The following is a 25,905-nucleotide window of genomic DNA, read 5'->3' on the forward strand; positions in this document are numbered from 1 at the left end:
AAATCACAATGAAAAAAATTCAACTGGTGACCCAACAACTTAAGACTCACAGAACGATGCACCAGAAATCTGCAAAGCAACCCCCCTGCAAGTTCTTTCATTAATCTGCTTCCTTACCATCACTCTCCTACACCCATTATCGCCGATATTCCCCCTACACCCCCTCCACTAGCCAGCCATCCTTTCCCTCTCCATTTTGGAAGGACGGGTTCCCTACCATATCAAACCCACCCACAGGAACCACAGTTATTTACCCAGCTACAAGCGCCTCGGCGAAGCCTGCACACGAGCGCACACATACAACGCGGTGGCGGAAGAACGACGAGCGGGTCACTGCCACCATTGCCACGGCCGGCCCGCCGCGAAGGTGGCAGGCGCCTGGGGGAAACCGAACCGACCACGCCATGTAATGCACCGGGGGGCCAGCCGGACAGAGCCCGGGGCAGCGATGTCTAGGCTGCACCCCCAGTGGCGCTTAAGGCGTGTGTGCTGACGGCGGCCAACACTCACCCAGCAGCAGCAGCTTCAATTCCCGACGGGCGTCCCGCTTGTCCCGGCGTAGCTGCCGCTCGATCTCGTCGTTGATCCGCCGGGCTTCCTTGGCTTCCTCGCTCAGGCAGCACGCCATGATGGACTCCAAAGTCATTCTTCCTAACTGGTTCAGACACAACCCCCACCCTAAAAAACGCGCGCGCACACACACCCCACCAGAGCACCAGCCCCGGGGGACACAGACGCTCTCTGCCCGGAAGTCCCCACCCGGGCACTGTAGGGCGAGTGCAGGGAGCTGCCTCGATGCCACACACAGATAAGGAAAAAGAGAGCGGGCCCCCGGCAGCACAAATCCCCCCCCCTTCCCTGCCTCAAATAGTCGCCGCTTCCAACTCCTCCTCTAAATTATGCACCAAGCAACATGAAAACATCCACCATTGCAGCCGTGGCGGCAGCAGTGCTTTCTTTGCGAGCCAAGCTGTTCAGCACAAACAGCCCTCTCCCTCCTTCCTTCACTTCTGCTTCTGCCTCTGCTACCGCTGCTACCGGCCGAGTGTCCCTCGCAAATTACCACCCCCACGGTCCTCCGAAATAACCAACCCCCACGGAAATGCTAGCGTCCGTTAATCCCTCCCCTCCTCCTCAATTACACTTCCCTGTCGCTCCTTCTGTCCTAAAGCGAGAGTTCGGCTCCTCCGAAAGTGGACAAGGCCGCCGCCGCCCGGCAATCTCAGCGTGCGCCTGGCGGGAGAACTTCCTTGCGGTGAACCTTTTTTCCAGGCGCGGTCGCTCGCCCCTCCCGCGAGAACTGCTGCTGAAGAACTGTTGCGGCTTGTTCCTGCCCTGACAGTAAGAAAGAGAGGGGAGACGAGTAGAAAGGGCTCCACCAGAGAGGAAGAGAAGGCAGAGAGAGACTGGGACATGCACACTGTGAGCCCAACTCGACGGGCTTTTCAATAGCTTGTCTCTGCGGGCGTGGTGAGGCAGAAATATGGCGGACTGTCTCTGTCGCTGCCTCTCCCACTCTTCCCCTGCGCCGCTGCGCGATGGGAATAAGCGGGTAGAGGAGCCAGGAACTCCCGGAATGCAGCTCCCGACCATGCGCGTTTTATTTGCTTTTGCTACCTTTGGTTTTAGTCGATAAATGCACATTTTTATTATACCCTTACATTCTCTTCCTAGAAGAGATGCCTTTGATTCACAGGGAAAGGGGGAAAATGTAATAATTTACACAAGGGGAAAACTATTGTTATAAATGAAAACGAGTCAATCGAAATTTAGCAGCAAAAATTTTATATAAAGCAGATTACAAAATAGCAATGGTTATATACATTAATTAAAATTCAGAATTTAGAATATAAGGCTGGAGGCAATAAGCAAAACAGCGCTGGGTGTGCCTGGGAGTCTCCGCTCCGCAGACAACACACCTTCGGTTTAAACTTCTCCTTTTTATACATTCTTTAGTTTCATTTCTCTGAAATTCCCACTCCCCTGAATTCCCGGTTTTTACATCATGCTCTGTCTGCTGCGCTTGTGTTCCGCTGTTGCTGGGGGTCGTAACGGGGATGGTCCTTTGCGCTTGCATCTTGCTGTTACTAGGGGTTCTAAAAACTACAAAGCCATCAAAGCTAGGAAAAAGGGGGGGATGTCAGGCTCAGGTGGGTTAAAAAGCAGTTACAGCACAATTTCTATAACTCAACTACAGAAACTTCATTTTCTAAAAAGTACCAATGCAGTCTGGTATCTTTCCATGCCCTATAAGGAAAATCCTGTCTTTGAGTCTCGGTCTATTTCTTATAAGGACAACCCCACTCCTCACAGCTTTCTTTGTTGCCAGTTGTTTCTAGGGCTAATTTGAGATGCTTTATTTCTTGACACGAATCATACCTGCATATATTACAATTCCCTACTTCTCTTCTTGATAATTCATTGAATCGTGTCTTATTAAAATTTAAAATTTAAAATTAAAACTGCCTTTTTAGTGGCTTGCACTGCGGCTTGCAATATTAAAGTTTCTTCTGTTCTTACTATTATTAGTTTAGATGTTTTCCCAAAGGTTGCTTTTCTGGGTCTATGGGCATAGCCGCTATTTGCATGCTCTGGACTACAGATTGGATTATTCTGATAAGGCATGGAATTAAACATGGTAAAAACAGTCCTGTTAGGCTACACAGGAATATAAACCCCAATTTCTTGTACCAAACTCCCCCAAATAATTGGTCCCACCAGTCACCATGTAAGATTGAATTTCACTTCTGAATGCATACATTTGCGAATCTTGAGATTTCATCAGCAATTCTCATAATTGCTTGTCCATTGTCACCTATTTGCAGACAGCATTCTGAGGTATTCCACTTTCCACAGACTCCCCCTTCTTCTGCCAATAAGTAATCTAGTGCTAATGTATTTTGATATACTGCTGCCCTAGTTTGAGTTAACTGTCTAGCAATTAGTTTCAGGGCATCAGATGATTGGTTACTTACAATTTCAACAACTGCTTGTAGTCGAATTATTTGGTTTAGCACGTAAATGGGTGTTCGATAACCCCAGCTGCCATCTTGAGCCTAAGTTGCTGGATCATAATATTCAATTATTCTTTCCGGAGGCCATTTCTCATCACTCCATCTTTGGGTCCCTCTGTCCTAGGTTGCAATATAGATGTATTTTTCTATTACCACCAGCTGTGGGCCGTTAGCTGTTATCACCTGCTAATGACCCAGCCCCGGATGACAGGCAATGGGCCATCTGTTAGCTATTATCAGCTGCTAATGACCCACCCCAGATGACAGATAATGGGCTATCAGGGACCCACCGCGTGACTCATGGATTTATCCCATTGTGGGATGCTCTGCCCAGGAGGGAGGAACCAGGTGTTCCCACCTGGATATAACCTGGCCTTGGAACTGCCTGAGGTAGACCTGTCTACTGGGTTCCCAGAGGACAAGAGCTACCACCGGACCTTCAGCTGGAGACCGGACCTTCAGCTGGAGACCGGACCTTCACAGGATCACCGCTTGAACTGAGCTACTTCAGTTGGACTGCTACTACCACCCTAACCTGGTGTCAGTTTGTATCTGACCTTTTCAGTGCTTTTTCCTTGTATTATTTCACTTATTTTTAATTTCAATCTGGACTTGTGATCTCCCACTGGTTTGTTTTCAAACCAACACACCCTCCAATGTCAGTATTGCTGTGCTTTTCCCTACTTAGGGTTTCGTATAGAGGTCTTCCTAAAGATTCTCTTTTATGTTTGGGCAACAGAAAAAATGCTGGTTGTATCATCCCTATGGTACAGGTTCCCTTCCAATTGCTAGGCAGTTCAGTGTCTGCTTTTGTACTACAAATCTTATATAATCACCTGGTGCTTTCCACTCTATCTTATTATTTCTAGGTTTTTCCCAAAATATTTTTAGAGCAGTCACTCCTTTAAAAGGATTGGCATTTGTCTCATTTTTCTAGCATATAACTTTATTAGTACAATTTACTGACCAATATCCTTGGGGAGGTTTGGGCTACCAATACCCTATGCTTTTTGCGGACTTAGTGGTTAATACCATTGTTGGGGAAGATGAAATAGGAAAGCCTTATAGATATGATTCCCTTGCAAAAGATGCTGAGAATATGGAAAGTATAAGTGAGATTGAGATGAAGACAAGGTTTGAGTTGAAGAATAACTAGGAGACAATGGTACGGCCACTGAAGGTAATCCCGCTTCTTGATAGAACAATGCCCTCTGCCTGCAGGCAGGTCCAAGGGTCATAGTAGACCCTGCCTGCCTGGCAGAGGTTCCAAAAAGCAGTTTTTTAAGGTTTAAAATATAACTCTGTATGGTAATGCGATGATTCTTATAGGTTGTATGTAAATGTTGTAGGGTTTGTAGCTTGTCTTAGATTGGTTAAAGAGAATTAGAATATTCAACACAGAAGATGATTTATTGTATTGTAAACAGCAAATCGGTCTCTTTTTGCCTCTCTCTCTCTCTTGCTTTTCTGACCTGCTTTGAGCTGCGTCTTGCGGCCTAGCAGGCTTCTCACACCCATGCTCTTTCACAATAAACCCCCATGCTCTAAAACCCAACTTTAGAGATCTCTTGTTTCTATTTTATCCTCATAACCAAATCCCACAGAACTAAATCCTACATACCATTTTACAGGGGGTGCTTCCGAGGTTCTTTCCAAATTGATTTCCTTCTCTAGCTACACAGTATTGCCCCACTACTTCATGGCTGAGGATCCACCCGTCAGGTCTGTTTTCTCTAGATCTATGCATTTTATTCCAAATTAATAATTGCATTGGCTCCAATCCTTCACCTCTCCAGGGCCACTGTTCAGCCATTTGGGGCCCTCCACAAATCCAGCAGGAAGTAACATTTAATTCTCTAGCTACTCTTTGCATAAGGCTTACGAATAGGTTTGTTCTCTATTTCAAGTCTGAATTCTCTAATGTGTCTCTTAATTCTTTATATAAAATTGACTCTGGTTTTGAGGGTTGAGGTTGGGCTTTTAAGTGAGTAGTAACATTTTTAACTAAGTCCTCTTTATATTGGTCTTGAATGCCCCCTTCATCCGAATAACCCCACATTCCTGATCTGGTAAGACAAACGTATTCTTCTCCTCTGGGGCAGGGGGAGCTACTATAACCATAACTATTTCTCATCCAGGCATGGGTAGTAACACATTTCTTATTTCGTGCTACCCATAATTCATGTTCCGAGATGGAGCAGGGTTGAAGTTCTCTATGGTCATAGCATTTTGCATTTATATGGGTGTAAAAGGCTAGGACTTGTTCATACCCTTTTCTGTACCCTCGGAAGATGGGTTGAAGGCATTTTGAACATGCAGGTGAGTATGAGGATCCCTGTACTCTTTGTCTGGAGAGACTTAGCATAGCTAAGAGTACGGTTACGCCCCACCGTTCAGTATCCCTCTGTCTCCTCCGCCCCACTGGGTTGCTTCCAGCGGCGGAAAAATCTATCTTCTCGACAGCAAGGATAGTCTTCAGGGGGTCTGTACTGTAGGTTGCATTTCACGCACCTTCGCTTGAAAGCGTCCCAAGCCTTTGCTTTTACCGGGAGGGAGTTACAGGGTACCTGATTTCTCAACCTGCACTCTATTTTTATTATTTCAGCCTTTTTGTCCAATTTATCTTTTACTTTGTGGATAAACAGTTCCCACCACTGTGGGGAATCTAATTCTATTATCCCTAATTTTATTGCATCTTTTAAAATATTCTGAGCAATGCAATGTTCTTCTTTTACACATCTTCTACATAATCCTTTTGGTGGGTAGCCTCTTCTGCAATGGTAATACCACTTCTCCATATAGTAATGACAAATTATACAAATGAAAGTATGAATACAAAGGCAATAATAAAGGCAAGTGGCAATAACTATACAGAGGAATAACAAGATACTATACAAACAGAGGAATAACAAGAGCACTCATCCTTTAAACAGATCCTGGCGACTTTTGATGTCAATTCTCCCTCTGGAGTTGTAACTTCAGCTCTTTAGGAACGGAGGTAACTATCTAGTTTTTAGTTTGAATTGGTCTTTTCACTCAGAATACATGTGTCCATCCTTTCCCGCTGTTTGAATCGCCGTCTCTGTGGTTAAACTAAAAAAAGTCTTTTACAACATGAGGTTAGAGATGTTTCTTTTCATGTTTTTGTCAACACTTTGTCACCTGGTTTTATTTTAGGTATCACAAATTCCAGAGGAATGCTTTGAGTTAGTAGCCCTTTTCTAATATTCAACAGAGCCAAAAGAAGGCACTTGACCCATAACCTTTTAGTAAGATGAGCTTTTAGGGTACTATTCATTCTTTTTTCACTCTGCCCTAGTTCTGTGGATGCTATGGGGTGTGGTAGTCCCACCGTGTCTCTAAGGCTTCAGCTAAATTCTTTATTATTCTGGATGTAAAATGCGTGCCCTGATCAAAGTCTGTAGTATTTATTAAACCAAAGCATGGAATGATGTCTTCTAAAAGATGTTTATTCACTGTCTGAGCCGTTGCTCGGGCAGTTGAGAATGTTTTTACTCAGTGGGTGAGCTGGTCCACTATTACAAGCAGACACTTATATTCTCTGGCTTTTGATAGTTCAGTGAAATCTACTTGTATTTTTTTTCACCATAATTTTTATAACTTCTTCTCATAAAAATTTCACTTTAACAACTGTTCTTAATAATTAAAATTGATTTAACAGTAAAAAAAAATTTAATAAAATTCATAAAAGTTCATTAAACCAATTAAACTAAATTGATCAAATTAAGTCAAATCAAATCCATTAAAATTTATTAAACTTAATCAGAAATGGAATCAAATTAGCTAAATTGGATCAAATCCAATTAAAATCAATCAAAATTTAACTGATGTGAAACCAATTAAAATCATGTATACTTAATCAAAATTATTAAAAGTAATTAAAATTTAATCTTGTAAGGACATTTCTGAATTTCATAATTTTCGTTTTTAGGTGGTGTGATCAACTCTTAAATTACTTTTTATCATTCCTGTTTGCTAATTACATTCAACTTTTAGATTTTACTTTAACAATTGCAAACTGATTAAAATTAGCCAAAATAAACTAATACCAAAACCAACCAAAATTAAACAAAATGACTTAAAATAAATTAAAAGCAACAAAACCTCAATTAAAATAAACTTAAACTGAATAAAAATCAATGGCCTAAATATTTTGTATCAATTTCTGTAAATTGTAGTTTAAACTCTTAATACCTTTAGTCCTTTTCTCTTTAACAATTTAATAAATTAATTATACTTTTCAAATATTTTCTTTAATTTACTTGTTGGTATCAAGTCGAGTCATTCACATACAGTATTCATTGTGTAATTCTAAATGGGATAAATTATTTTAACAATTTCTTTAAAGTTTGTCCAAAAACTAATCAAAATTCAGTTAAAATCAAATAACAAACTAATTAAAATCAATTAAATTTAAACTGGATACAATTCAAATCTATTACTATTCAATAATCAAAATCGGCGATTCCCTCTCTTTCTCGGCCACCGCGCACCACTCTCTGAAAAAGCGGCCTCGGCCAAAGGGCGAACGGGGCTTGCAGCTGCCCACTCTGGGAGCAAGGAGCTCGCAGACAGCTGCCTGCATGGGGGGGGTTCGGGGGAGAGACGTCTGTTCTCTCTCAGCACCTCCACGTGGCCTTTTGCTAACACTACAAAAACAAGCTGACACACACAGAAAAACAATTTAACACACACAAAAACAATTTTGGCTTTCACCAGCACTCACACATAACTATTTTGCTGGCACACACACACAACTTCACTTACAACGTTCTTACTTTCTCTGTGACCACAACACACACGCACTCTTTTCTTTTTGCTCCAGTTACTAAACTAGTTTCTTTGCTCAAATTACATCTTTGTGGTAATTCTTAAATGGTAAACTGATGAAACCCATTAAAACTTACTAAAATTTATTAGAAACTTATTCAAAATATTAAAACAAAGATAACCAATTAAATTAATTAAAACCAATTAAAACTAAAAGTGTAACTTCTTTTGCCTAGGGGCTTCATTTTTAATTTTATCAAGGGCTCATATCAGAGGTTCATACGATAGTCCTGTCCCTAATATACCTTTTGACATCTCTATTTTTCTTTAAGTGCCTTTTCATCATGTTTTCTTCTTAGACAATTTCGCTTCTGATGTCCCTTCTCCCTACAATAGTAGCATGCAATCTGTTGGCCTGACTACTTCTGCAATACTCCTTTCGTGGGTCCATCTCGTCTTTTCAATTCTCCTTGCCTGCCTGGAATTTCCTCTCTTTTAGCCCCCTCTACTTCTACAACCAACCTCTCATCTTTAGACTTTTGCTCTTCCTCATCTCTCTCTCTATGAACTTTCTGTGCTTTATCCAACCCCTCGTCTAGCCAGTCTTTCAGCTTTCTTAGTTCCTTTCTATCTTTCCAGGAGTTTGCTACAAACTGGGTTTCTTCAGAACACATTTGGAGACCCTCATCCTTTCCCTGATGTTCACTAAAAGGTTTATTGATATTTTGTTCTTGCTTACGTTGTGGATTTTGATTATTTTTTCCGGGCCTCTGATTTTGCATTTCGTGATCAGCAGCCAGGTTCTGCTGAGGTTGCCTGTCGCAATTTTGCCTATCGGCTGTTTTAATTATTATTATAACAGCTGTAAGCAATAATTTTAAAATGAATTGCATTTCATCTCTCATATAGATGTTGGGATCTAAAAGTTGATCTACTTTTTCTGTGACCCTTATGAGATCATTTAATAAATTTTACATTTCCTTTTTAAATTGTCTAAAGTCCCTGGTGTTTAGGGGAAATGATACTCCCTCTTTGATTTTTTTTTTTTCCTAAACTCCAACCAAAACCAATCAAAGCCAAACTAACCAAAACCAATTGAAACTAACAAAAATTTAGTAAAGTAACTAAAACTAACCAAGTACAATTAAACCAGAACTAAAGCAACTCAACCCGAAGGAAATCAATTAATATTATTTAAAATTAAACCAAATCAAATCCAAATCAAATAACTATATATAGTCAATTTAAATCGAACTATAATTAATAAAAATAGTTAAGGCAAAACACACAAAGTTTAAACAGAACAGCAAACTCACTCTCACGCAAAGAGAAAAAAAACCAAAACAAACAAGCACTCACGCAAACAGTTACCCTGCAGGCACGCACGCAACAATGGAGCTCCACAAACACATGCACTGAGTAAACACAGACTTCCTCGAGCTCTGTAAACACAGACTTCCTAATTAAACTCTGGGTTTCCCAGGTGGCTGCCCCAGAAAGACCCTGGCTCCCTCGCGTCAAATGCCTGGGGGTCCTAGAGAGGACGCAGTCAACTCTCCAGGCTCCAGACACCCAGAGATTTCCTTGAGAGTGACACAGCCATTGCTCTTGGTAAGGAATACTTGCCTTCTTTCCCTTAGGATCTCCCTTTGGATCCTTCCTTCTGTTTTTCTGGAGAGAGCACAACTCTCTAGACCTCAGACACTCTTAAACCGTATCTTACCTCACTTTCCACATAGCTATTGGTAAGAAATACCAGAGCCCTAGGTCCAACCACTTGATTCTGAGGACTTTTCTGTGAATTCTTCCCTTTCCTAGATATCTCTGTGGATTCCAGATCCCTCTAATCCCTACCTCATTTTACTGACCACTGTGGCTCTCACTGCCCCCCTGCCGGTTACTTACAGCACCATTTCTCTGACGGTTCATGCATGAATAATGGCGGGCCACCCACTCTGCACGAGAGGAGCCCGGGTACCCGTTCCTTCACGTTGTGAAGTTCTTCTTCGTTCTTCAAAAAAATTAGCCAAATTTTTGTAATCCTTTTGGGTCTTCATGCACAAGAATTTTGTATAGCCAATTACTGCAGTTGTTTTTTTTTTTTAGGGAGCTCTTTTTCCTTGGTTATTGCCTCCACAGTTCGTGTGATGCAGGAGATCTGGCGGAGCTTGTCTTTCCCAAGGCTACCCAAAACCAGGGTAGGGGCCCTCCTCAAGAAATAGGGTTTCCAGACTCAGATCTGTCGCGATCACGTTGGGGTCACCAAATTGTTATAAATGAAAATGAGTCAATCGAAATTTAGTAGCAAAAATTTTATATAAAGCAGATTACAAAATAGCAATGGTTATATACATTAATTAAAATTCAGAATTTAGAATATAAGGCTGGAGGCAATAAGCAAAACAGCGCTGGGTGTGCCTGGGAGTCTCCGCTCCGCAGACAACACACCTTCGGTTTAAACTTCTCCTTTTTATACATTCTTTAGTTTCATTTCTCTGAAATTCCCACTCCCCTGAATTCCCGGTTTTTACATCATGCTCTGTCTGCTGCGCTTGTGTTCCGCTGTTGCTGGGGGTCGTAACGGGGATGGTCCTTTGCGCTTGCATCTTGCTGTTACTAGGGGTTCTAAAAACTACAAAGCCATCAAAGCTAGGAAAAAGGGGGGGATGTCAGGCTCAGGTGGGTTAAAAAGCAGTTACAGCACAATTTCTATAACTCAACTACAGAAACTTCATTTTCTAAAAAGTACCAATGCAGTCTGGTATCTTTCCATGCCCTATAAGGAAAATCCTGTCTGAGTCTCGGGCTATTTCTTATAAGGACAACCCCACTCCTCACAGCTTTCTTTGTTGCCAGTTGTTTCTAGGGCTAATTTGAGATGCTTTATTTCTTGACACGAATCATACCTGCATATATTACACTATCTTCTCCACCTTCAGATGACAATTAAAATGTAGGGGATAAAAATATACTAGACACTAGTAGCTTTTTTATTTCGGTAATCCTGAAAATGATACTTGAATAGTTCTGTCATATACAGAAGAAATAAAAGATGTTTACAACAGATAAAAACAGTACTATACTTCCCTTGCTTGTAAGAACCTAATATTCTATAATTTCAAGGCATCAATATATTGCATTTTATATTCTGTTGTTGTAACCTTTATTCAACCAATGCTTTAACTATCATCTTTTTTCACAAACCCAGACCAGCTTGCCTTCAATTCCAGTACTAGAAAGCCTGTCTTTAACATAGCCTTTAGTAGCTCCCAGAGTGATGGCACACAATTTGATGAACATATTAAGTTCTAGGTTTTGTGGATTTGTAAAATATTTCAAAATTCCCACAGCTGCCCTACCTTTTCCCACCTCCATATTAAATTATCTATCTGGGAATGTTGCAAAATCTCCCAGGAAAGCCGTAGTCGTCTATTAGGTATTTAGAGGGGTGCATCACTCACCATCTTTTAGTTTCACATGAAATGTCCTCTCCAGCACCTGTTGTCATCTGTTTTGAACATCACGTGCTCTTTCTTACAACTGTGCATATATGTTGTCAATATGAATTAGGGTCCACCATAAGACTAAGAAGTAATTAAAAAATGAAAATGTAATAGTCAATAGAATAATATAGTTCTCAGTTTTTAGAGCATGAAAATGTTTTTCGTTGCTTACTAAATGTGTGATTTTTGTTTAGATCTATATCAGGTTTCTATGTATAATGTATAAAAGCATTTAAGAAAATTTTGAATATTTTATAAGTATGTTTATTCCAGTAAATGAATATGTCAATTTTATTCTAAACTCTGTAATCCTGTTTATTAATCAATAATGATATTTCAGTAAAAGCATCTTCTTTATTTACCTGATGTGGATTTTAAAATTCACATGTATGTAGTTATTTTTATGTATTTACCTATCTTGTAGTCCCAGATAAATGTTAATATTAAATTTGGTGATAAGAATTTCTATATATTTATTTATAAATATGATAAATATAAAAATGAAAATAAGTAACCGAAGTGGAAGATTTTTCTTCATGAAATAAATTCTCAACATATCAGAATTTCCTCCTAAAAGTTGTGCCCCAAAAAGATGAAAATTGGTGTGTGGTGCAGGTTGTGGTGCAATGAATGTTCAACTGCTCTGTGCCTGAAACATTGCTGCAAACAGCATCGGGTATCAAGTCTAAAGAAAGTATATGAATGGTTCAATGAATTTGTGACATATCAATCATCTGATCAAAATCCCTCCCTAAATTGAGGGCACAGCAGTCCTACAAAAAAAACTACATACCTCAAACAACATTATAACCTTCCCTAGTAGGTTTACTCTGACTCATCTTTCTTGCCTGACTCTTTTACATGTTCAATGTAGAAGGCATGACCACTGCATGTACCTCAAAAGTGAAACTGTAATTTAATTTTGCATTTTTAATGAGAAAAGACACCCTGATTCAGGCATCACCTGATAGCCATTATACTCTGTTTTACTCATTTGCTTTGCAACTTAGTGGAAGTTAGAAGAACCCCCATAATGGACAATTATGTGATAATAAACCTATGAGGAAATTTTTTCAGCCCTCATCTCCATAATGGTTGGCTTTTATTTTGAAACATGAAACATTCTTTATAAATATTTTATCCTAATAAGAACTGTCAGTAAATGATAGATACAATTATTACCCATATAGATAATTATTATCCATAGATATTATGCATACTGTTACCTAATCCTGTACAGATATGGTAAACCCCACCCTGGTAGGGGGGTTGGAACTAAATGATCTTTAAGGTCCCTTCCAACTTAAACCATTCTATGATTCTATATTTCCTGATAAACCTTCCCTGGGCCATTAATAATTTCATTATCCTCTATCCAAGTAGTCATGTCTTATAGCAAACCCATTGCCAGTGAGATGTTTTCATGTCTCTCACTGTCACAGGAAATTAAAAGTGAAACTGTCAGGAGGAGCAAAGTATGATATTAAACATGCTGCATCTTCAATATTCTTGCTCATGAGCCAAAAAAGATTGGGGAACAATCACTCTATCATCTTTGTATCTTTCTTTGTACCAATCAAGCTCAGTCTTTAATTTCTTCCATATACCCAAAGATATTTATTATTTGAGATATGTTTTCTGTGATGTTTTGAAAAATTGCAACTAGCATCTGAACTTGGTACTCACATGACAGTAAACCAGGAGAGCATATATAAAAACATTGTTGATTATTATTGTTAGTCAGAATCCCATCTTAAGCAATGTAATATCTTACAAGTTCTTTTTGATTGACATTGTACATTAGGGCGATGTTTTCACAGTGCTATGCACAATTATATCCGAGTCTTGAGTGCTTATAGTTAATTTAGAGGCCATCAGTATGTATGAGAAGAGCAAATTACCCTTCCAGTATGCCTTCCTAATCAGTTTTATTTAGAAGAACAAATTGTATCTGCCGGTTGTCTACTGATGGATGTTATTGATGAGCCTCCCTTGATGTGACACCCTGTGCCCCTAGGTGCCCCTCCCTGAGGGAGGTAAACTGAAGCCAGCTTCTATAGAGGGACGGCCCTGAGGAGGCACCATGCCCCTGTGGTGCAGCTGTGGTTCCACCTGCCTGCTGGAAGGCATGCCAATGCCCCCAACAACGTGGCTTCCCTGCCCACCCACCTTCCCCTGGCTGGGGGAGGAGGGAGAGAGAACAGTGCCCAAGGTACACATGGCAACCCTGGCTTTTTCCTATTGCTATTCCTTCTTTGAAATGGGAATAGTAACTTCAACCACTAACTTCAACCACCCTGACATCTTCTGGAAAAGTAGCATGGCAAGCTGTAGACAATCCAGGAGACTCCTGGAATGCATGGAGGATAACTTCTTGAGCCTGGTAAAAGACAGCCCTACCAGAGGGGATGAGATACTGCATCTCATGGTCACCAACATAAACAAGCTAATCAGGGATATCAAGATTGGAGGCAGCCTGGGCTGCAATGTTCATCCCCTGGTGGAGTTTGCAGTCCTGAGGAACATGGGTCAGGTAAAGAGTAAAGTTAGGCCTCTGAACTTTAGGAAAGCAAACTTCCAGCTCTTCAAGGAGCTAGTCAATAGGATACCCTGGGAGACTGCCCTTAGGGATAAGAGAGTAGAACAGAGCTGGCATATTTTTAAGGAAGTTTTCCATAGACCACAAGAGTTAGCAATCCCCAGGAGCCAGAAATTGGGGAAGGAAGGCAATGAGTCGGGACCTGCTGGTCAAACTAAAAGGTATAGAGAGTTGAAGCTAGGACAAGTGACCTGAGAAGAGTATAGAGATTAAGTACAGTTGTGTAGGGATGTGTGGCTAGCACAGGTTTTTCCCATGAGAAATTTTCTTGTGTTTTATAAACAAAGATAAAGTTTGGATGTTGTTGGAACAGTGTCCCAGAACTTGGACAGTGCAGGCCTGGCCCATCAGGCCTGGGGGAAGGCTTCTGACTGACCAATCTGGGTGACTTTTGAGAACTCTATATATGTGATGAAATCAAAACAATAAAGGTCATTCCTTCTTGCCACTGAGAACTGGTGCTTTCATTACTCTGCTAGCTGCTCAACAGCGACATCGATGGGGTGAGGAAGGCCAAGGCAAAGCTGGAACTGAACCTGTCAAGGAATGCAAAGAATAACAAGAGGGCCTTCTACAGTATGTCGGCCAGAAAAGAAAGGTCAAAGAAGGTGTAGCCCTGCTAATAAACCAGGACAGCAAACTGAGGAGAAGGCTGAGGTACTCAACAAATTTTTTGCCTCAGTCTTCAATGGAAACCTCTTTTCCCACACGTCTCAAGTGGATGGACAGCAGGATGGGGACTGAGGGAGCAAAGTGCTTCCCACTGTAAGTAAAGATGAGGTTCATGACCATCTGAGGAACCCGATTGTACATAACTCCATGGGACCTGATGAGATGCATCCTGGAGTCCTGAGGGTATTTGGCTGATGTGTGGGGTTGCAGTGTGCTGAGTGCAGTGACAGCGGTGACAGCAGGATGATGGACCTCAAAAGCCAGCCTGATCTTCTGTTGTTGGTGTGGAAGAAACCTTGGGATGAGTAAACACAGACTGATCACAGGGGAAGTAGGAGGAGTATGTGAAGGGCTCGTAAAACTGTGGGCCCGCGCGAGAGTAGAAGAACATCACTTGTTATTGTAAATGATAGTGTTTACTTAGTACCATAAAAGGTAATGTTGTGAGACAAGATAGTTGATTAGAGTATGCTTTAGTGTAGAGTTACTTTCTGGTTGTGTTACGATATATAAGAATTTACTGCTGCACAATAAACATTTTCGCCACACCACCGTGGAGTCCGTGTGCTCTTAATGCCACAAATGGTGCACACCATGTGAGGAATGATAGCTTGGCTATCTGTCCATCCAGCAGCACGCCCCATGGAACTGACGTTCTGCTGAAAGGAAGCAGCTGCCAGATGGCGATTAAATCACTTTGGTGGAAGAGGTGAGCCATGGGGAACATGGGTAATAATATTACTATGGAGGAGCAGTCTGTCCTTGTGTGATAGATAAGGATTGATTCTCTAAATCACAACAGGAAAACAGGGCCCCCACGGGCCAAAGACCTCCTGCTGGCATAAGCAGAACTTAAGCATCCTGTTTACACAAGGCTTATACAAAACTTGCAAGGTTTAGGAAGAAAGGCAAGCTGCGAACATGACTACGACCTTTCGGAAGGCAGCGGCGGACCCTCTAGCAACAGCAACAGACTACGCAGACACAGCCTTATCTCCAGCAAATGACACGTAACCCGGAAAAAGGGACTGCATAAAACCTCGGCACACACAAACCTCTGCGCGGTGTGTCTTAGGCAGAGCGAAGGAGCCTGCCTAGCCCGCCCAGCGCTGCTTTGACTGGTATCCGCTTGCTTGAATAAATTACAAATTACTGAATTGGAATTGTCTCTGATTGACTTATTGAGACCCAATTTATAACAACATGGTGCTGTGACTCGGATAGGGTCCCTCGCTGGAGACCCCTCACTGGGAGGCGCCCCGTTGTTTCAACGGCCCTGTGGGGGTACTTCTCCGACACCCTAACCGACGAACCTAAATTTGGATACTGGTCAAAGGAAAACCCCATAATCTTTGTGCACGAAGCTCCGGACGAAGACGCAGGACGCGTGAGTATGTGTTCAGATTAAGAGAACACAGGGTATCCGTTCGGTTGGGGTGGTTATCCCAGAGTGTGGTGTGTGAGACGCCAAAGGCTTGGCGAAGTGAATGTGGACTCCCTTGTAGTGCGTTTCCCACATCCCGCGAGGGACTGGGCCACGACCGGGAGGACGCGAGTGTGTGTGACTGAAGACACTCTGGAAGATGGGTCAGAGGAAAAGCAAGCCCTCTGAATCCATGGGGGGGGGAGCCCCAGACAAAACTCCCGGATATCCCGCCTGATAGTCCCTTAGGGGTTTTGATTAAATATTGGGTGGATGACCCCCGTACAAGGGGTAAGAGTAAAAGTAAAATGATAAATTATTGCATAGTAGTTTGGGGAGGAAAACAGATACGGACTGATCCTTTGTACTGACCAGTATTTGGGCCATTTGAGGATTTTATGTGTCAAGCTTTAAATTCGTATGTAAATTCCAAACAACCTTTTAATCAGGAAGAAAGTGATTATGCTGCCCTTTGGATTACCCCGATATGAGGGGCAGGACTTTTTGTGTTAAAACAAAAGATCCTAAGAAAAGGAATTCAGAGGAAATGCCCCCTCTATATGTACCTCCAGCACCAACTCCGGCGCCACCTCCGAATGCACCAACAGCCCCGTTATTACCTCAAGATGACACTAATCAGTCATCTGAGGATGAGGAGCCTGCTCAGCCTAGTAGACGCATCACACGCAGCAGGGCGCATAATGGTCTATATCCTCTCAGAGAGGTTGGCATGGAGATGGTAAACCAACCAGGGGGAGGTCAGGCACCTGGTATAGGGTACATAGCAGTTCCCTTAAATTCAGGGGACGTAAGAGAATTTAAAAAGGAAATGGGTCACCTTCTAGAAGATCCATTGGGAGTTGCTGAGAGAGTAGATCAATTCCTAGGTCCTAACATTTATACCTGGGATGAACTCCAGTCTATTTTGGGGATTCTCTTTACGGCAGAAGAAAGAAGGATGATTAGAACAGCCGGTATGAGAATTTGGGAAAATAACCATCCTCAGGGCCTGATTGGGGATGTGAAGTGGCCATTACAGCGGCCCAGTTGGAATAATCAAGACCCAAACGATCAGGCACACATGCAGGACTTGCGGACAATCATAGTCCAAGGCATTAAAAAAATCAGTCCCTAGGGGACAAAATATGACTAAGGCCTTTAATGAACAGCAAAACAAAATGACAAATTCGACAATTACTGGGATTATTTGGCTATTGTAGACAATGGATTGAGAATTACAGCCAAAAAGTCAAATTCCTATATGAAAAATTGGCCCATGATGGACTCCTTAAATGGTCTCCAGCAGATGAGGAAAGATTTCAGGCTCTAAAAAAAAAAAAGAATTGGTCAATGCACTCGTGTTAAGCTTGCCTGATATCCACAAGCCGTCCCATTTATTTGTGAATACCGAAGAGGGGACTGCATTTGGTATTTTAGCTCAGGACTGGGCCAGTAGTAAAAAGCCTGTGGCCTATTTATCTAAATTGTTAGACTCCCATTAGTAAGGGATGGCCTACTTGTCTCCAAGTAGTAGCTGCAGCATCACTAATGGTAGAGGAAGCCCTCAAAATAACCTTTGGAGGAGAACTGCGAGTTGTCTCCCCTCATGATATCTGGAGTATTTTATCCCAAAAGGCAGAAAAATGGATCACAGACGCCAGATTGCTTAAATACGAAGGAATTCTGGTTGCATCTCCTAAATTAACTTTAGAAACCACCTCAGTACAAAATCCGGCCCAATTCTTGTATGGGGTACCCGACGGCAATGTGCTATTACATGATTGCCTCCAAACCATAGAAGAACAAACAAAGATTAGGCCTGACCTAGAAGATGAAGAATTAGAAGACGGCATTAAATTATTTGTGGACGGGTCCTCACGGGTAGTAGAGGGTAAACGTAAGTCCGGCTATGCCATCATTGATGGACAAACCATGGAAGTACTCCAATCAGGTCCCTTAAACCCAAGTTGGTCAGCTCAGGCATGTGAACTTTATGCTGTATTACGAGCCTTACAAATAATTGGAAAAGACATAAGGACCATCTACACTGACTCCAAATTTGCATTTGGAGTGGTACATACATTTGGAAAAATTTGGGAGGAAAGGGTCCTAATAACCTCCCAGGGTAAGGGACTAGTGCATGAGAGGCTCATTAAAGAAATCTTAAAGGCACTCTGACAACCAACTAAATTGGCTGTAGTACATGTTAATGGGCACCAAAAAGGGTTAAGTTTAACTACAAGAGGCAATAACCTAGCAGATGAGGAAGCAAAACGAGCTGCTTTGCTTTCTCTCCATGAGAAACACCCACGTGAGCTTTGTGCAACATGTAAAGATGATTTAGAGAAATTCCCCTGCTTTGCTTGCTGGAAAGATTTTGGGTGCGATGGTCTGGTTTGCACATGCGATAATCCCCATAAGGAATGGTGTTATGTACATGAAGAAGAGGGTCAAACCCAGAGACCTCAGTTGTTATGTTTTTCTACGCTAGAGGAGCAAAAGCTTAGACAAACAGGGGTGACACAGAATTCAGAAAAGAAGTGGGTCCTTGCAGATGGGAGGGAAGTACTACCAAAAGCTATGGCTCTGTGGGTTTTGCGGAGATTACATGAAAAGACTCATTGGGGAATACAAGCCTTAGTAGATCACTTTGCTAATAAATATATGTGCATAGGGATATATAATCTGGCCAAACAAGTAACCATGGGATGTGTAACCTGCCAGAAAGTAAATAAACAGCAACTAAGAGAATGATTGCCTGGGAGACGGGAATTGGCACATAGACCGTTCTCACATGTTCAAATAGACTTCACAGAATTACCTGCAGTAGGAAGACACAAATATCTACTAGTAATGGTAGACCACTTAACCCATTTTGTGGAAGCCGTTTAAACAACACGAGCTACTGCACAAACAGTTGCCAAGGTATTGTTAGAACAAATTATTCCACGATACGGTCTCATTGAAACTATGGACTCAGACCAAGGACCCCATTTCGTGTCCAAGGTAGCAAAAGCTGTGGCAGACGCTCTAGGTATCAATTGGGAATACCACACCCCTTGGCATCCACAAAGTTCGGGAAAAGTAGAACATATGAATGGGGAAATTAAGAAACAATTGACTAAATTAATGCTTGAAACAAAAATGAGTTGGGTTAAATGTTTACCGTTAGCTCTATTAAATATTAGGACACAACCCCGTACAGATATAAGACTTTCTCCCTGTGAAATGTTATATGGAATGCCCTTTGATTTAGAAATTCCTGGAGATCATCCCGCTGTATCAGACACTCACTTACAAACTTACATTACACACCTGGCGGGGAGATGGGACAAGCTGAGACAAAAGGGGTTAGCTGCCCAAAGACCACCTCTCTGGATGCCGAAACATGCATATCAGCCTGGAGATGAAGTTTTAATAAAATCCTGGAAAGAGGCATCTTTAACCCCTCAATGGGAAGGTCCCTATGTTGTGTTACTTACCACAGAATCCGCAGTCCGGACCACCGAAAAGGGTTGGACTCACGCCAGCCAAGTAAAGAAGTTCAACAGAGACCCCTTGTAGAAAGTCATGGAACGCCCCGAGGAATTGAAGATAAGACTTAAGAGACTGTAATTTCTAGTGCATGAACCCTGTTACTGTACACCTGAAATACCTCATTAGAGTTTTCCCTAAGTATGATTTACCCTATGATTGCTATGCTTGGGACCATGTGGTCAAATGTAATACCCCTAATTGTAATTGCTATCCCTTTGTATGTTTTGTATGCAAAGTATGTAGAGAAAAGTGGTGGACCCATTGCACCAGGGGAAGGCCTCCTATGGGGGTCTGCCCAACCTGCTATAAGGCAGAACATAAGCAAACCGAGCATTTGTTACGATTGGCTGTTAAATTGGGGAGATTACGACAGGGGACGCCCGAATGGTGGGATATTTACCTCCATGGGATTTGCCCTGAATTTTATTGTTACCACTCCAATGAACCTAGGCCGATGGTGGCAGAAATCATTGGAGGAGAGTGTAGAAAAAAAAAATGTGGCTCACTTACCCTGCCATGGTCCAGTGGTTAAACATAAAAACTGGGACAGTTATAAAAACAGATCATTTACCCCAGAGCCCCCCCCGAGGAATATCCTTGCTGCCGAGAAGATGGTGACCCCCGTGGCTCGCGGCAACCGAGTCGACGGGCGAGGCAGAGGGATCGAACCTGGGAGAGTAAAGACAGTCCGTGGGACTATGAAAAGATCTGGACTGAGCTGCCCCAAGTCTTGGAAGGACTTTAAGAGGGTTCAAGAGCCCAAGCAGTAAAGTGGGTATCAAATACAGGTAAGAAGTACATGTTCAGCCATGGGACCATCACTTACACAATGTATATATATGTGTAGCTTAATTTTGTTAAAATGTATCATGAGTAGCACTAGCCATCATCCTCATGAACCGTTTAAATGGTCTCTGATCCGATGAGAAGATCAACACATCATACAAACACAAACTACTGTGGAAAACCCATCTTTTCAGATCCCAGTCGGGTCATTAGGACCATACTAGTATCCGAATCGTACTACAGATTACTATATGTGCCCAAGTTCAAATCCTGGTCTTGGGTACTGTAATCAACCAACAGCTTATTATTGTGCACATTGGGAGTGTGTAACTGTAGCAAGAAGTTGGACTCCTAGGAACAGTGACAAAAACATATTTCCACAGGATGGTATCCTCAAGGGTGTATATCACCTACTAAGTACAATTATATTGACACTGGGAACTCAAACCATAGCAACGTTGCTAGCTTTAAGAGCTACCAGAGCCAGTACAGGTATAGCATCTCTTGTAAACAAAGAATTTACCGCTCTGCGGGTAGTATGCTGACCACACGGGGTAGTGAGAGATGCTATGTCTGAACTCCGTAAAAGATTAGAAAAACGCAAAAGAGAAAGAGAAAACACCCGGAATTGGTATGAAAGCTGGTTCAATACATGCCCGTGGCTTACAACCATGTTATCTACCCTAGCGGGACCTCTGGTTGTACTAATATTGACACTTACATTTGGACCATGTATATTCAATCAACTTTTAAGTATAGTTAAAGGAAGATTGGAAGCAGCACACCTAATGCTAGCTAAGGCTAAACTAGAGATAATACCCGATCAGCAAGAATATGATATGGCCGAAGGACTGATCCTTAGCACAGAGGCCTTAAAGCGATTTAGCGAACAAAATGGTATTAAAGAAAGGGGGGATTGTGATAGATAAGGATTGATTCTCTAAATCGCAACAGGAAAACAGGGCCCCCACGGGCCAAAGACCTCCTGCTGGCATAAGCAGAACTTAAGCATCCTGTTTACACAAGGCTTATACAAAACTTGCAAGGTTTAGGAAGAAAGGCAAGCTGCGAACGTGACTATGACCTTTCGGAAGGCAGCGGCGGACCCTCTAGCAACAGCAACAGACTACGCAGACACAGCCTTATCTCCAGCAAATGACACGTAACCCGGAAAAAGGGACTGCATAAAACCTCGGCACACACAAACCTCTGCGTGGTGTGTCTTAGGCAGAGCGAAGGAGCCTGCCTAGCCCGCCCAGCGCTGCTTTGACTGGTATCCGCTTGCTTGAATAAATTACAAATTACTGAATTGGAATTGTCTCTGATTGACTTATTGAGACCCAATTTATAACACTTGACTCAATGAAGCAGCTGCTAGAAAAGCATGAAAAGATTATGTCCTCTCACTCACTTAAGCGGTTTTTGAGATGGACTGCGGCCCATGGAAAAGGGGTTACCTCCATAAGCATTTTTACTGCTGATCTGTGGGACAGTATAGGGGTCCAGCTATGGGATCGAGTGTGGATATTGAAAGGCTGCAAGCAGAAGCTTTTCCCTGGAAGCCTCTCCTTTCCCATGCAAACTATGAAAACAAGGAGATGATTTTGTAAATAATAATTGAACACCTGCTGTTTTCCCTGATCTGTTTTGGGTTTAAGGCACAGAGTGTTTGGAATTGGGTGTTGTAGGACTTCAGCCAATCGCCCCAGGGGGTGGGTGACCACTGACCAATCACCCATGGTATTTTAGCACATATAAGCAGAGTTGTAAATAAACTCGCTCTCTCGCTCTTGCTGCAACTGGATTGCTTGTGTGTTCGTGTGCTACAATGCTCCGTTCCGGGTACAACACCGACATCTGGTGACCGCCGACGTGTACTACACGCAACGATTCCAGCCGCACGTCTCACGGAGCAGCTTGTGGAAATATCTCATCAGTTAACGGCATTACCGGAGGCTTTCTTGCGAGCGGCTGCCAACGCGAGTGACGCAAGGCGGCTTGCGCTGGAAGTGCCCGCTCTTGCAACCCGGAAGGCGGAAGCGGCAACGGCTTCCTCCACGAAAGCGGAAGCGGCGCATCCCGGGCGGGCTAAGCGGGTCCCAGAGACGGTTCCGGCGGCAGAGGCGGTTCCAGCGGCGCGCACCGACATTACACCTGCCGTGCCAGCGAAACAGACAGCTCTGACTGACGATACGCCAGCGCAGCCAACGAGACCCCACAGCACCCTGCCTGCACCACTGCCTCCTGTGCACACTACTCTGGGTTCCGCCGCCGTGCCGCCCCTCGGCTCAGCGCTCACACCCAGCCAAGGTCCCTCATTCGTAATGGGCTTTTCAGAGAAACCCCTGTCTGATGACTCAGACAGCGATGTGGATGACACGCTTGCTCCAGGGCGGAAAGCTGTGGTGGCCGGGCGGCTAAAGAAACTCCTGTTACAGATTCGCCCTTGGACATTCCCAGACTGCACAGTAATGGTCCGTCCATGAAACCCCAGGCGTTTCTGGGAATCGGTTAAATTGGGCACTCTAGAGGTGGGAAACTGGAATCTCCTGGAAAGGATGGGAATGCCAGATAGTACAGGGAAATCTATGGACAATCAGGTGGCTGCTACAGCACCTCTAGGAGGTGTACCAGTAGATCAAGGTGATATTAACACCCCGCAAGGGGATGCCCAAGCCTTCCCTGTGTTCAAGGCTCTCCCAAATTTGGGTCAGTTTAACAGGCATAACGTTATTGTGTGGAAGGTGGTGCAAGATTTACAATCCAAAGTAGCACAATACAAACTTGGATCTCCTGAAGTCATGCAAATTATTAGAATGCTGAATACTGACCTGTTTGCTCCATTCAATATTGGGCACTTGGGTCAAGTTCTGTTTCAACCTATACAATTTACAGTTTTTGAGAATAACTGGAGAAAGCTGTCTGAAAAGGCCACACTACCGAATATGCACTTGCCTTCCGGTGACCCTAGACATGCGGTTGGGGTGGATGCCCTTACGGGAACGAATTACATTCCTAACCCCGATCTCCAAGCTACTTGGGATCCTCGGGTCCTGGAGCAGGCCCAAAAGGTTGGCATGGGAGCCATAATAAAAAGCATAGACATGGCTGCTCCTAAACCACAGTATGTAAAAATATCTCAGGGGCAGTCTGAGCACTTTCTGTCCTTTGTTGAAAAAATTGCTGCAGCCCTGGAGAAACAGGTGGAAGATGATTCAATGAGACAGATGTTGTGCACACAGCAAGAGACAATGCTAACAATGAGTGTAGAAAGATCATAAATGCCCTACCAGGGGAGCCTACGCTCGCAGAGATGGTAGAAGCTTGCTCCAAGGTGGGATCAGGGAACCATAAAAAGTCTGCTTTGGCTGCACTTGTGCCACCTGGTCAGGTACCCCCTGACCGTGGACAAAAGCAGCCCAAGGCTGGGAACAAATGGAAACGAGCTAAATCAAAGCAAAAGGAAAACATGGGGACTGGGACTCCTGAGTGCGGGAGGTATGGTAGGCCAGGTCACTGTTCAGACTATTGCAGGTCTCAGTACCATGTAGATGGTTGACCTCTGTCGGGAAACGCGAAGAGGAGTGCAAAAAGGGGGAATTGCCCTCCAACGCAAGTTTTCCCCCAGTACAGGGCGCTGACACAGGCCTACCCAGCCAGCTTAGAGACGGCACCCAAGGACCAGCCCGGGTGGACGTCTATACCACAACAACAGTCATCCTAGAATCTGGTTGTATTCGTAGGGTTCCTTTGGATGCATATGGACCCCTAGGTCAGGGACTCAGTGTGCTGCTTGTGGGAAGACCTAATGTCACCCATCAAGGGATTTTTGTCCACCCAGAAGTTATAGATGCTGATTTTACAGGCCAGATTCACGCTATGGTTTCCACGCTAAAACCCCCTGTCACTATCCCTGAAAAGATTCACATTGCTCAACTGGTGCCTTTTGAGTCTTGTGTCCCCAGGGCAGAACAACAAGCTTGCGGAGAGAGCTACACTGGATCTCCGGAACTTCTGCAGATCTGCTGGTCTGCAGACATTTCTAGTCAGAGGCCACAGATGGCATGTACCCTAATCCTGCCAAAAGCTCGTTCACACCGGATTTGGCTCCAAGGTTTGATTGATATGGGTGCTGAGGTAATGATTCTGTCCTCCTCTTCATGGCCTCCTTCATGGCCTCTAGCCCCTGTGGGATCGGCCATCACAGGGCTAGGAGGAACCACACAGAACCATTTAAGCAAACGACCTGTATTGGTAAAAGACCCAGAGGGACACACGGCTACAATCCGGCCTTATGTTATTTCAGCTCCAGTTAACCTCTGGGGGCGGCACATGTTGGCAGCCTGGGGGGTGCAGATTGGGACAGATTTTTAATAGGAGTTACTGTGTGCAAGGGCGCACCATATCCTACGCTATCTCTGCGATGGCTAACTAACACACCGATATGGGAACCGCAGTGGCCCCTGCCAAAAGAGAAATTAGTCGCCCTTTGTCAGCTGGTTCAGGAGCAATTACAGCAGGGACACATTGAGCCTCCTACTAGTCCCTGGAATACCCCCATTTTCATAATTAAGAAAAAATCTGGGAAATGGAGACTGTTGCAAGATCTCCGGAAAGTTAATGCAGTGATGCAAAGTATGGGGACATTGCAGCCTGGTATGCCCTCACCCACAATGATTCCCACAGGGTGGGAAATCCTGATAATTGATTTGAAGGACTGCTTTTTCACAATCCCTTTGCACCCCAATAACAGGCCAAAATTTGCTTTTACTGTGCCTGCAATTAACAATGCTGAGCTTGTAAAGAGATTTCAATGGAAAGTGTTACCTCATGGCATGAGGAATAGCCTGACTATCTGTCAATGGTATGTCGCTCAGGCCTTGTCCGGAATCTGTGAGCAGTTTCCTGAGGCACTCTTCTACCATTATATGGATGATATCCTGGTGGCAGCGTCCACCCAGGATGAGTTGCAGAGGTTACAGCCTCGATTGCTTGCTGCCCTGCATTCCTATGGGTTGCAAGTGGCTCCAGAGAAAGTTCAACAGCAGCCTCCTTGGAAGTATTTGGGAGTCAAAATTTTGGATCAAATTATACAACACCAAGAGGTGCAATTCTCAGACTCTATTAAGACCCTGAATGATGCCCAGAAATTGCTGGGTATCATCAATTGGTTACGTCCGTATTTAGGACTAACCACCACGCAACTTTCCCCGCTCTTTAATATTTTAAAGGGGGACCCTGATCTGAATTCACCTCAGAAATTGACTCCTGAGGTGCAACAAGTGCTGAACGAGGTGCAGCAGGCTGTTTCTGCTTGTCAGGTTTATCGAGTGGATCCTTCCATTGATATCACTGTTTTCATTACTGCTCCAGACCTCCATCCTACAGGTATCATTGGCCAGTGGAACAAACAATGGGCTGACCCTTTGCATATCCTGGAATGGGTCTTTTTGCCTCATCAGCCAAAAAAGACAGCACCCACATTGTTGGAATTGATCACTTGTCTGATAATTAAATGCCACCATTGGTGTTTGCAATTAATGGCAGCGGATCCTGTTGTTCCAGTATTGCGGGACAGCT

General features: G+C 43.4%; 1 protein-coding gene, 1 long non-coding RNA gene and 1 pseudogene across 2 annotated transcripts in view; 2 read left to right on the plus strand and 1 right to left on the minus strand.

The window, feature by feature from the left end:
- The window catches only part of LOC146425660 (guanine nucleotide-binding protein G(q) subunit alpha), a 213,589-nt gene extending 212,083 nt beyond the window's left edge, over positions 1-1,506 (minus strand). The window contains exons 1-2 of the mRNA XM_085041668.1: positions 1,422-1,506; positions 511-1,335 (exon numbers count right to left, since the gene is read on the minus strand). Coding sequence (XP_084897794.1) covers positions 511-646 — 136 coding nt within the window. The 5' untranslated portion in view covers positions 647-1,335; positions 1,422-1,506. The remainder of the gene's footprint in view (positions 1-510; positions 1,336-1,421) is intronic.
- A 1,521-nt stretch (positions 1,507-3,027) lies between these two features.
- On the plus strand, positions 3,028-4,417 carry LOC146425664 (uncharacterized). Its single transcript, XR_014846614.1, has 2 exons — positions 3,028-3,138; positions 3,678-4,417. It is a non-coding gene; the product is annotated as an uncharacterized LOC146425664 (long non-coding RNA).
- A 17,267-nt stretch (positions 4,418-21,684) lies between these two features.
- On the plus strand, positions 21,685-25,075 carry LOC146425665 (endogenous retrovirus group K member 5 Gag polyprotein-like; annotated as a pseudogene).
- The last annotated feature ends 830 nt before the right edge of the window (positions 25,076-25,905 follow it).

Source organism: Lichenostomus cassidix, chromosome W (genome assembly GCF_008360975.1).
Source record: "Lichenostomus cassidix isolate B80296 chromosome W, HeHo_3.0, whole genome shotgun sequence".
NCBI lineage: Eukaryota > Metazoa > Chordata > Aves > Passeriformes > Meliphagidae > Lichenostomus > Lichenostomus cassidix.